This window comes from Trichechus manatus, unplaced genomic scaffold (assembly GCF_000243295.1).
Source record: "Trichechus manatus latirostris isolate Lorelei unplaced genomic scaffold, TriManLat1.0 scaffold00010, whole genome shotgun sequence".
In the NCBI taxonomy this organism is placed as follows: domain Eukaryota; kingdom Metazoa; phylum Chordata; class Mammalia; order Sirenia; family Trichechidae; genus Trichechus; species Trichechus manatus.
Genome location: NW_004443946.1, coordinates 1,470,073 through 1,482,681, shown reverse-complemented (window position 1 = coordinate 1,482,681; position 12,609 = coordinate 1,470,073). Strand labels below are relative to the sequence as shown.

Below are 12,609 nucleotides of genomic sequence, written 5' to 3'. Positions count from 1 at the left end.
CCCCCACCCTCCTCCCCCCTTTAAAGAACAGAAATTTATTGTCTCATTATTTTGGAGGTTAGAAGTCCAAATTAGTGCTTTGGTTCTAGGGTCCTTCCTTGTTGTTAGACTCCAGTGTTCCTTGGTTCCTTGGCTTTTCTTCGCTTATAGATGAGTCTTCACATGGTTTCTTCCCTTTGTATGTTACCTTTAGTATTCTTGTATAAAACACCAGTCAGAAGAGATTAGGTTTAGGACTCATCCTACTTTAATATGTCTTCATTAACATAACAAAAGAATGCCCCTATTTGCAAACACGGTCATATTTACAGGCACAAGGGTTAGGCTTTAATATAACTTTCAGGGGGACACAATTCAGTCCATCCCACACCCTCACAGACATCAATACTGACAGCCTGGCACTCTTCTTTGGGCGTTCTTTGGGCGTCTGGTTTTCAGCTCCCTGGGTCTCTTTCTCCAAGCATCTCAGTTTGTTCTTTTTTTCAAAAATTTATACACAAATTGTTTTGTGACATTGGTTGCAATCCTTGCAGTGTGTTAGCACTGTCCCACTTTCCCTTTCCACCCCGTGTCCATTCATCCAGTTTTCCTGTCCCTTCCTGCCTTCTCGTCTTTCCTTTTGGGCAGTTTGCCCATTTGGTCTCCTATACTTGATTGAACTAAGAAGCACGTTCCTCATATGTGTTGCTTGTTTTATAGGCCTATCTAATCTTTGGTTGAAAGGTGGACTTTGGGAGTGGCTTCATTTCTGAGTTAGCAAGGTGTCAGGGGGCTATAGTCTCAGGGGCTCCTCCAGTTTCAATCAGACCACTAAGTCTGCTCTTTTTTGTTGTGAATTTGAATTTTGTTCTACATTTTTCTCCTGCTCTGTCTGGGACCCTCTATTATGATCATTGTCAGAGGGGTTGGTGGTGGTAGCTGGACACCATCGAGTTCTTCTGGGCTCAGGCTAGTAGAGGCTGTGGTTCTTGTGGTCCATTAGTCCTTTGGACTAATATTTTCCTTGATTCTTTGGTTTTCTTCATTCTCCTTTCCTCCACAGGTGATGGGACCAATAAATGTATCTTAGCCACTTGCAAGCTTTTAAGACCCCAGACACTACTCACCAAAGTAGGATGTAGAACATTTTCTTTATGAATTATGTTATGCCAGCTGGCCTAGATGTCACCTGGGATAATGGTCCCCAGCCCTTAGCCCCAGTAACTCAGTCATTCAAGGTGTTTGGATGTGCTAGGAAGCTTCTATGACTTTGCCTTGGTCAAGTTGTGCTGACTTCCCCTATACTGTGTGTTGTCTTTCCTGTCACCAAAGTTACCACTAGCTACTATCTAGTGATTTCCCCTCCCCACCCTTGTCCTCCCTCATAATCATCAAACATTGTTTTTTCTATCTAGAAACCTTTTCTTGGGTTTTTATAATAGTGGTCTCATACAGTATTTGTCCTTTTGTGATCGACTTATTTCAGTCAGCATAATGCCCTCCAGGTTCATCCATGTTGTGAGATGTTTTGCGGATTCATCATTGTTCTTTATCGTTGCATAGTATTCCATTGTGGTATGTACCATAATTTGTCCATTCGTGTCTTGATGGGCACTTAGGTTGTTTCCATCTTTTTGCTATTGTGAATTATGCTGCAGTGAACATGGGTGTGCATATGTCTATTCATCTGACGCCTCTTATTTCTCTAGGATATATTCCTAGTAGTGGGGTTGCTGAATTATATGGGTTTCTATTTCTAGCTTTTTGAAGAGGTGCCATAATGTTTTCCATAGTAGTTGCACCGTTTTACATTTCCACCAGCAGTGCATAAGAGTTCCAATTTCCCTGCAGCCTCTCCAACATTTGTTATTTTCTGTTTTTTTTAGTGCCAGTAATGTCGGTGGGGAGGAGATGGTATCTCATTGTGGTTTTTGATTTGCATTTCTCTAATGGCTGGTAATCGGCAGCTGTTTCCTCATGTATCTGTTAGTCATTTGAATGTCTTCTTTGGTGAAGTGCCTGTTCATATCCTTTGCCCGTTTTTTAATTGGATTATTTGTCTTTTTGTTATACAGGTGTTGGGTTTTCTTTTAGAGATTAGACCTTTGTCGGATTTGTCATAGCCAAAAATTTTTTCCCATTCTGTGGGTTCTCTTTTTACTCTTTCGGTGAAGTCTTTTGATGAGCATAAGTGTTTAATTTTTAGGAGCTTCCATTTTAGGAGCTTCCAGTTATCTAGTTTGTATTCTGGTGTTTGTGCATTGTTACTTATGGTTTATATTGTATTTATGACATGGATTAGGGCCTGGGGAGCTCTGGTAGTGCAGTGGTTAAGACCTCAGCTGCTAACCAAAAGGTCAGCAGTTCGAATCCAGCCACTCCTTGGAAACCCTATGGGGGCAGTTCTGCTCTGTCCTATAGGCTCGCTGTAAGTTGGAATCGACTGGACAGCAACTGGTTTGGTTTGATGTATTAGGGCCCCTAGCATTGTCTGTATTTTTTCTTCTGTGATCTTTATTGTTTTAGGTTTTATATTTAGGTCTTTGCTCCATTTTGAGTTATTTTTTGTGTATGGTGTGCGGTATGGATCCTGTTTCATTTTTTTTACAGGTGGACATCCAGTTTTGCCAGCACCATTTGTTAAAAAGACTGTCTTTTCCCCCATTTAATGGACTTTTATCTTTTGTCAAAGATCAGCTGACCATGGGTGGATGGATTTACATCTGGGTTCTCTTATTTGGTTCCATTGGTCTGTATGTCTCGTGTTGTACCAGTACCAGGCTGTTTTGACTACTGTGGCTGTGTAGTAAGGTTCTGATCAGGTAGTGTGAGGCCTCCTACTTTGTTTTTTTTTTTTTTTTTCCAATAATGCTTTGCTTATCCGGAGCCTCTTTTCTTTCCATATAAAGTTGATAATTAATTTTTCCATCTCATTAAAGAATGCTGCTGGTATTCGGATCAAGATTGCATTATATCTGTAGATTGCTTTGGGTAGAATTGACATTTTCACAATGTTCAATCTTCCAGCCCATGAGCATGGTATATTTTTCCATTTGTGTAGGTCTCTTGGTTTCTTACAATAGTGTTTTATAGTTTCCTTTGTATAGGTCTTTTACATCCCTGGTTAGATTTATTCCTAAGTATTTTATCTTTTTAGGGGCTGTTATAAATGTTATTGTTTCCTGATTTCATTTTCAAAGTTCTTTTTGTTGGTGGTGTTCTACCTTTTTTAAATTTAGTTTTTATTTTTATCAAAATTTATACATGCACATAAAAACTCATTGCCGTTGAGTCAATTCCGACTCATAACGACCCTATAGGACAGAGTAGAACTGCCCCATAGGGTTTCCAAGGAGCAGCTGGTGGATTCAAATTGCCGACATTTTGGTTACCCTGCACATAGTTTAGAAAATCAAGCAGTTCTACAAAGCTTATCATAAAAACTAGTAGCCCTGCAGTTATTCACTCCCACTCCTGGTGCCTGCTCTCCCAAGGAACCTACTTTTAACTTTTAGCTGATTCTTTTGGTATTTACGTCCGTTTCATACTATATTCCTACTGCTCGATTTTTCTGTTTTAGGCCTTATCTGCTGACTTCCCACTATGGAAGATGATAATTTCACTTACTTTCTTCCTGTGCTCCATTAAAAAAAACACACTTCCCAGCCTCCCATTATAGTTATAGTATACTTTTGTCAAGATTGGTATTCAGCTTTAACATCATTATGAATATCTAAATTCTAGTCACAGCTGAGTCGTACATTGTTTTCCTTTCCTGCTCAGCCTTTTGTCTTCCCTACTGACGATAATTGTCTTATTTTTATTTTTTTATTTGCTGTTTTTATTTTTTGCTCTTATCACTGGTTCTTCTCCAAATTCTCCAAATGTGTTCAAACGCATTGCAGTTCTATTAATATCATCATCTTGCAGAAGTCTCTCCTCGAGACTTTTTACCTACTTTCTAGATAATTCAGTCTTTGCTCTTTAGTCATATTAAGATTTCCTTTTTTTGCCGTTGTCAAAGTTCCCTTTATCCCTCTCTGTGTTGAATTGCTTGTCCTGCATCTCACACTTTCTCATTTTTTTGATTGATGGAGCGTGTGTTCCAGAAGCTTCATCAGATCTTGGATGTATTAACAAATTTTTGAGATTGCGAATGTATAAAAAATTATTTTTCTCCCATACTTAATAAGTTTGTCTGGATATAGAATTCTAGTTTGAAAATGTGTTTCTCACGCTTCTAAAGGCATTGTTCCATTGTCATAATTTTCAAAGTTGGTGTTGAGAAGTCTGATACCATTTTGATTTTTTGTATTTTATGTAAAACTTGTTTTTGCCTTTCCTACAAGCTTGTGGTCTTCCTTTTTTTTTTTTCCCTTCCAATTTTCTGAAATTTCAAATGATGTGCATTGGTGAGGGTATTTTTATCCATTATGCTGAATACTTTATGGGCCCTTTTCATTTGGAAACTTTTAGTTTAGAGAAATTTTCTTGAAATGTTTCTGGAAAAGTTGATGTTCTCCATTTTGTCTCTTTCTCTTTCTGAAAGTTGTATTATTTAGATATGAGACCTCCTGGACTGGTTCTCCAATATTCTTGTATTGTCTGTTTTTTTAACCCTGTCTTTTTGTTCTACATCCTGAGAGATTTCCTCAATTTTATCTTTCAGTCCTTATAAATTTATTTCTTCCTGTTGTATGTTTAATTTTCAGAGCTATTTTTTAGTTCTTTGAAAGTTCGTTTTTTATAACTTCCTGTTCTAGTTCCTCTTAACTCTCTTGGGAATAGTTATGATGTATTAAACTTTTTTTTTCAAGTATCTTCTTGCATATTTCTGTTTTCTCCAAGTTTTTTTGTTTGTTTTTTTTAGTTTTTGTCTCCAACTTTCTTGTTAGAGACTTCATTAATGTTTGATGATTCTTGATTGTCTGCTCACATCTTATAGTAGGGCGTTAAAATGTTGACTGGAAGTTCTCTGTGGGTGGGTAGACTTGTATGATTATCTCTGTTGGCCATTTTGTGTGGAACCCATAATGTCAGTATCTTTAGGTCTTTCCTCTTCAGCTGGTCCCACTTCCCAGCAAAGATTCTTTTTCTCTACTGCTTGGAAGGTAAAGACCAGACTGCCAGCATTTTAGGAGTCCAATGGGAATAAAAGACTGGACGGTCTTAATATCCAGTAATTCATACATTTACTTTCTTGCCCTGTTGTACATATGGTACCCTCACTTAACAGCTGTGCCAAATTTCCCCCAGTCCAGGGATCCTCTCTGTACCCTTTTTAGAGAATCAGTCTCTGACCTTCTGTTAAGATGTGGAAGGAGTAGTTACCAACATGTTCAGAGCTGGGAAGAAGATTGAGGGAACTAACCTCTTCTTGAACAGACTTTCAACCGGTCCTTCTGTTTTTAACCTCATCTCATACCCTATTTCCAAAATAACCTTGTCAATTTTTGACCTTTTTATGGTTTTACATTGTAAGTTGAGTGGGTTCTTGGCTTTTTCCACTGTCAGTTTAGGATGTTTTCTTATGTCTGATCACTTATCCATTAGTTTTCCAGCTTTCAAAATTTTGTTGAGTTTTGCCTCCCCCCCTCCCTTTTTTTTTTGTAATGTTCATGTCAGGTATTGGTATCAGAGTCATACTGCCTCATGAAACAAGTTGAGAAGCATTCCTTTTACTATTGCTCTTATATGTTTGATGGAATTCACCTGTGAAGCTGAGCGGTCCTGGAATGCTTTTTTTTGTTTTGTTTTTTGGTGGGAAAGTTTTTTATTACAGATTTAAGTTCTTTAATGTATATACAGACTACTCAGATTTTCTAGTTTTGGTACAAAGTGTTTTTCTAAGACTTTGGCTATTTTTGTCTCAATTTTGAAATATATTGGCAAAAGGTTGTTTATAGTATCTGGCTCATGAACTGTTTTAACATCCTTGGGGTCTTTAGTGACATCCCTTTTTTCGTTCCTGATAGTTGTTATTTGTATTTTCTATTTTTCTTGAGTAGTCTATTTTGTTTGTTTTTTTTTATTGTACTTCAGGTGAAGGTTTACAGAACAAATATTTTCTCATGAAACAGTAGTACACATGTTGTTTTATGACATTGGTTAAGAACCCCACAACATATGAACCCTCTAACTTCTCAGCCTTTTTTTTTTTGGTGAAAATACACATAGCCAAAGATACACCATTTCAAAAATTTCTACATGCACAGTTCAGTGACATTGACTACGCTTTTCCAATTGTGCTGTTATTCTCACTTAAGATGACGGCTTACAGAACAAAATAGTTTCTCATTTAACAGTTACTACAAATGTTGCCCTATGACAGTGGTTAACAATCTCACAACACATCAACAATATCCTTTTGAGTAGTCTAGTTTCTGACTGTTGATCCCCCTTTATTACATACAGACTCTCTGTTTTACTAATTTCTGCTCTTTATTATTGTCATCCTACTTTTCTTTGCATTTCATGTGTAACTCCTTTTCTAATTCCTTAAGATGGAAGCTTAGTTCATTGATATACCCCCAAGCCTTTTTTCTTTTCTAGTATATATTTAATGTGATTTCCCCCTAAGCCTGGCTTTAACTGTATTCACAAAGTATTGTTATGTAGTATTTTTATTATTATTCACTTCAAAATACCTTAATTTCTTCATTCACCGCATATTATTTAAAATTATATTAATTCCCAAATATATGGGGCTTTTCTGATTATCTTTTTGTTCTTGATTTCTAGCTTAATTTGTGTAATGATCAGAGATGATATTCTGAATCATCTCAAATCTTTGTCATTAGTTATTGAGACTCACTTTGTGGCCCAGCAGATTTACAGTCAGCTTTATAAATGTTCCATGTATAATTGAAAAGAGTGTCTATTCTGAGTTCAGTGCATTCTTACAAGTGTGTCAGGGAGGTCAAGTTTATTAATCATGTGTTGTTCAAATCTTTGGCAACTTTACTAATTTTTAAATGATTGTTTTCTGTTAAAGAGAGTGATGTGTTATATATCACATCGTGGCTGTCAATTTCTCCATTTCTCCTTTTACTTCTGCTGGTTTTTGCTTTTTATATTTTGAGACAATGTAATTAAGTGATATAAACATAGAATTATATCTTTCTGGTGAATTGAGCCTTTTGTCAACTTTTTTAATGACTCAACAATTTTTGCTTTGATGTCTGCTTTGTCAGATACTGTAACTAAATCAGCTTTCTTTTGGTTAGTTTTGCGTGGTATATCTTTTTTCATCATTGTATTTCAACTTTTCTATATCCTTATATTTTAAAGGAGCATATCATTGTGTTGTTTTCCAGTCTGAAAGTCTTTGCCTTTTACCTGGAGCATTTAGTACATTTATCATTTAATGTAATTTCTGGTACATTTGGGTTTAAATCTACTCATCTTTCTATTTACTTTCTTGTCCCATTTGTTTTTTGTCCCTTTTTATCTTCGTTTTTGCCTTCTTTTGATTGATTATTTTTTATTGACTTGTTACGTACACATTCCTTTACTAGGATGATTACAACATGTATCCTTGACTTATCTCTCCCATACTCTGTGTCTTTGTGGGTTTGTGTATTTTTAGAAACCTCTTTACTATCAAGAGGGGAATGGTTAAATAAATTACAGTATATCCAATCAATAATGGGGAATATCTGTTTTTAGCATAGTTATTGATAGATATTAGTTTAGGGCTGTCATTTTGATGTCTTTTTTTGTGTATTGTCGACAGTTTCTTTGTTCCACTTAATTTTCTGTACTGAGTCATTTTTCTTTATGTGTTTTCTTTTCATCTTTTTCATTGTTGATTTTGTGTTTGCTGAGTCTTTATATTTTTCTTGTTTTTTTATTTTGACTTGTAGGACTGTTAGTTTCCTTTGTGGTTACCTTAATATTTACCCCTATTTTTCTAAGTTTAAACCAGTCTATTATTTCTTTATATTGCCTTGACTTCCTCTCCACTTGAAAAATCTATAGCTACATTATTTAGTCCCTCTTTTTTGTTTTAATGTTGCCATCTTTTACATATTTACATCTCTGTTTCCTTATTTTCAGTGTTTTAGCTTTGATTTATTTTTGTGACTTCCCTATCTGGGTTAATATCTGGTTGCTCTGTCCTGTGTTCTAGTCTTGGGTTGTTATCTGATGTTATTGATTTTCTAGCTGGAGGACTCCCTTTAGTATTTCTTGTAATTTTGGTTTGGTTTTTGCAAATTCTCTAAACTTCTTTTTATCTGGAAATGCCCTAATTTTGCCATCATATTTGAGAGACAGTTTTGCTGGATATGTAATTCTTGGCTGGCAATTTTTTTCCTTCAAGGCTTTATATATGTCATCCCATTGGCTTCTTGCCTGCATGGTTTCTGCTGAGTAGTCCGAGCTTAGTCTTACTGACTCCTTTGTAGATGACTTTTCGTTTATCCCTAGCCACTCTTAAAATTCTCTTTATCTTTGGTTTTGGCAAGTTTGATATTAATATGTCTTGGTGAGTTTCTTTTGGGATCCTACCTTATGTGGGGTTTGATGAGCATCTTGGATAGATATCTTCTCTTCCTTCACGATACCAGGGAAGTTTTCTGCCAACAAATCTTCAACAATTCTCTCTGTATTTTCTGTTATCAGCCCCGTTCTGGTACCCCAATCACTTGTAGTTTATTCCTCTTGTTAGAATCCCATGTAATTCTTAGGGTTTCTTCATTTTTTTTAATCCTTTTATCCGATTTTTCCTCAAATAAGTTGGTGTCAAGTGCTTTATCTTTAACCTCACTAATTCTGACTTCCATTGCCTCAATTCTGCTCCTGTGACTTTCTATTGAGTTGTCTAATTCTGAAATTTTATTGTTAATCTTCTGGATTTCTGATTGCTGTCTCTCTATGGATTCTTGCAGCCTGTTAAATTTGTCGTTACGCTCTTCTCTAATCTTCTTAAGTTCCTCTGTGGCTACGTCTGCATTTTCTCTCATCTCCTTCTGATCTCTTGAAGAGTTCTGTATATTAATCTTTTGTATTCTGCCTCTGGTAATTCCAAGAAATTCTCTTCCTCCAGAAAATTTGTTGATTCTTTATTTTGGGAGCTTGCTGAAGCCATTGTGGTCTATGGTCTGCCTCTTTATGTGGTTTGATAGTGACTGTTGTCTTTGAGCCATCAATAAGTTATTATGTTTATTTTATGCTTGCTTACTGTGTCCTAGCTTCTTATTTTGTTTTGCTTTGATATGCCCAAATAGGTTGCTTGTGTGAGCTAGTCCGATCACTGGTGCCCCTAAAGCACCAAGTGGTCAGGCCTGCCGCTAAGTATGTGAGCCCAGGAGTCTGCCCACTCCTCCTGTATGCATTCAGCTCAGGTGTCCAGGTAGTCGGCCACCAAGTGTGTTGTGCAGGCTCTCACCTACAGTCCTAGACAGGCATGGGTGATTGGTGTAGGCACAGGCATCTGTCTGCAGCAGGGGGTCATACGCTGAACAAGGCAGGAGGCCAACGGTCACCCCCAAGTGTCTGGGAGGAAAGTGTGTCCCTGTTCCCTAGGGCGCTTAGGTGGATGGGTTTTGCAGCTGGACTATGAGCACCTTGTGCTTTTGGCTGTAGTGACTGGGGGGCACCACTTATTGGGCCCCAATCGCAGGTGGCTAGGTGGTGTGCGTGGAGCCACCAGTCCTCAGACCCCTGATGTGAATAGGTGAAGACCCTGCTTAATAGGTAGAGCAGTGTCAAATGTCAGGAACCTGCCACTTCACAGCTGAAACAGTTCAAGTTAGACTTCAGGTTGTTGTACTGTGGTGTTGAGGACCTGTGCTGTTGAAATGGGCCCATACAAGTCTCTGCAGGGGGAAAGGCACTCGACGTCCGTGTGCCTGGGTAAAGGAAGTGTGCCTACCCTGAGTTCCTGGCTTAGGGGAGCCGGCATATTTTTTTTCCCGTTTGTTAATTGTGTTCACTCTCCAACGCTGGGAGAGTGGCTCGGGGCGCTTGACGGTTCCTATTTCTGGCCCAGGGGACTTGGCAGTTGCCTAAGCCATCCTGAACCCAGTGCAGAGCAGGGAGTGGTGAGGTAAATGGGAGAGAGGTTTTTCCCAAAGGGTGGTGTTTTTGATCTGCACAGTAGGCCAGATGCAAGTACTTATCTTTCGCTGATTGAGGGCTGCTTCTCACTGGTTTTGGATGGCTGAGTAGACTCTCTGCTGCTGGGTCTCTCCCAGTGTGGAAAATGCCTCCCTTGCGCCGCTGTTTGCCTGTCTCACCCGTGCACCAGGAGCTGATCCGGCCTAAAGGGCTCAGGCTCTCGCCAGGTCAGGTCTGGCAACTCCTCGCTGCTTCCGAACCGTCTCTCCCTCCCCCTGCCACTCAGTCCAATTCCTCAGCTTTGCCTTAGATGTTCAGGGCTCCTAGGTTGTCATATATAATTGATTCAACTGCTAATAACAGTTGCTCCCTGTTTGGTAGTGGTGGTGGAAACTAAAGGGATGTGGGACAGGGAGGAGGGGAGATTTCTCACTATACTTTATATGTATTTTAAACTTTTAGAACCATGTGCATGTATTACCCAATCAAAAATCAAATTAGAAAATAGTAATAAAACCTTTTCGCTATTTTTTTTTAATATTGGAGATTTGAGGGAGGATAGTTTAATACCTTTGCTTAATGTACCATCTTTAACTAGAAATTTTTAAATTCAGATTAAATCATAAAGATTGTCTTTTTAGTCAAATGTAATACAGGATGTATTTATATTCATCTGTATTGTGTGCTGTTTTCTGAATGTCGTAAGAATACATATTGACTCTACTTTCTATCCTAATAAGTATGTATTAATCGTGAAAACCCAGGTTGCTTCTTCGTTTGAGAAAAGTTGTAATTTTATCCTTCTGAAGGCAGTTTTTGGTCTTTTCTATCAAAAAATTAAGTGTAGAGAATATTATATATGTAAACATTTAGTTGATTGAGATTGGAATGGGAAAGCAACTTTTCTTTGTTACCATTGGGTCAGAGCCTATTAAGTGCCCACTGTAAGAAAGCTAACCTTAGGGACTGAGTGATGTTTTATTCTTTTGCTTTATTTATTGTTATAGGTTAATCTTGAGTTTAAGAAGGCTATCTATGATGTAATAAAGGGATGATGTATTTTTTAACATGGAATTTGTTTTCTTCTAACACAGTCTAAGTTTCCTGAGACAATATGCATTACAGGTTTTTAGTGCATTCAGCTTGATGCCTTAAGAAAAGAAATTAAATCATCAAGTACCTTAACTACACAACAACCTAGCTTCTTTATTTTTTGTTTTTTTTAAAGGGTGTGAATTCAAGGAACTATAAAGGAAAAGAGATGTTGACCCTTTTTTCTTCTAATTTCATAGGTTTGAGAAATTTCTGTGGTTCATTAGCTCAGAGAACTATCTAATTATAGGTGGACGAGATCAGCAACAGAATGAAATAATTGTGAAAAGATACTTGACAGCAGGTAGGTAAGATTAAAGTTCTGAAGAATTTTTTCCTAAATGTTAGATCAGTTATCTCAACATTTGGGATTGATTTTCATCTTAAACGCTTTTGGATAACAGATTTAATTGGTAGAAAGAGAGTTTGGTGCTTGGTGGTTTATAGTTCATTGATTATCTGCTTTGACACTTAATTCTCATTTTAAGTATTATTCTTAAAATAATAATGCTGAGCTATTCTGCACTGTTAGACTTTTGATTCTCTACTACATTAACAGAATAGCTCTCAGTCCTCCAAAGTCATTGCACATCAAGATTTTAAAATCTTAATTTTTAGTGCTGAAGTTTGAAACTTTTTTTTCAGATTTAGACACAGACTTATTGTTTATTATTTGTCTTTATTTAAGGGGACATTTATGTACATGCTGATCTTCATGGTGCAACTAGCTGTGTAATTAAGAACCCAACAGGTAATATATTTCTATTTTTTAAAACTTCATTTCGTTAAAAATATTTGTAGTCTAACTGTAAGATAATTATTAATAGAGATTAAGAAGGTATTTTAGTCATCTAGTGCTGCTATAACAGAAAATACCACAAGTGGATGGCTTTAACAAAGAGAAATTTATTTTCTCACGGTCTAGTAGGCTACAAGTCCAAATTCAGGGCATCAGCTCCAGGAGAAGGCTTTCTCTCTCTGTCGGAAGGAGGGTCCTTGTGATGCTTCAGTCTTCCCTTGGTCTGGGAGCATTTCAGCGCAGGAACCTCAGGTCCAAAGGACGCGCTCTGCTCCCAGTACTGCTTTCTTGCTGGTATGAGGTTCCCACGTGTCTCTGCTCGCTTCTCTCTTTTACATCTCAAAAGAGATTGGCTTAAGACACTATCTAATCTTATATACCTTATCAGCGTAACTGCCGCTAATCCATTTTAATAGATCGTAGTGATTAAATTTACAACACATAAGGAAATCACATCAGATTACAAAATGTTACACAATTATACAGTACTGGAAATCATGACCCAGCCAAGGTGACAGATTTTTTTTTTTATTGTACTTCACGTGAAGGCTTACAGAACAAATAGTTTCTCATGAAACAGAAGTACACATGTTATTTTATGACATTGGTTAACAACCCCACAACATATCAACCCTCTAACTTCTCAACCTGTTTTTTTTTTGGTGATAATACACATA

The 12,609-nt window shown here is 37.3% G+C and overlaps 1 protein-coding gene across 1 annotated transcript in view; it reads left to right on the top strand.

Moving 5' to 3' along the window:
- Positions 1 to 12,609, top strand: part of NEMF (nuclear export mediator factor) — a 73,455-nt gene that overhangs the window by 27,259 nt on the left and 33,587 nt on the right. Inside the window, exons 17-18 of the mRNA XM_004371087.2 lie at positions 11,334 to 11,437; positions 11,822 to 11,884. Of these exons, the coding sequence (XP_004371144.1) occupies positions 11,334 to 11,437; positions 11,822 to 11,884 (167 nt within the window). The remainder of the gene's footprint in view (positions 1 to 11,333; positions 11,438 to 11,821; positions 11,885 to 12,609) is intronic.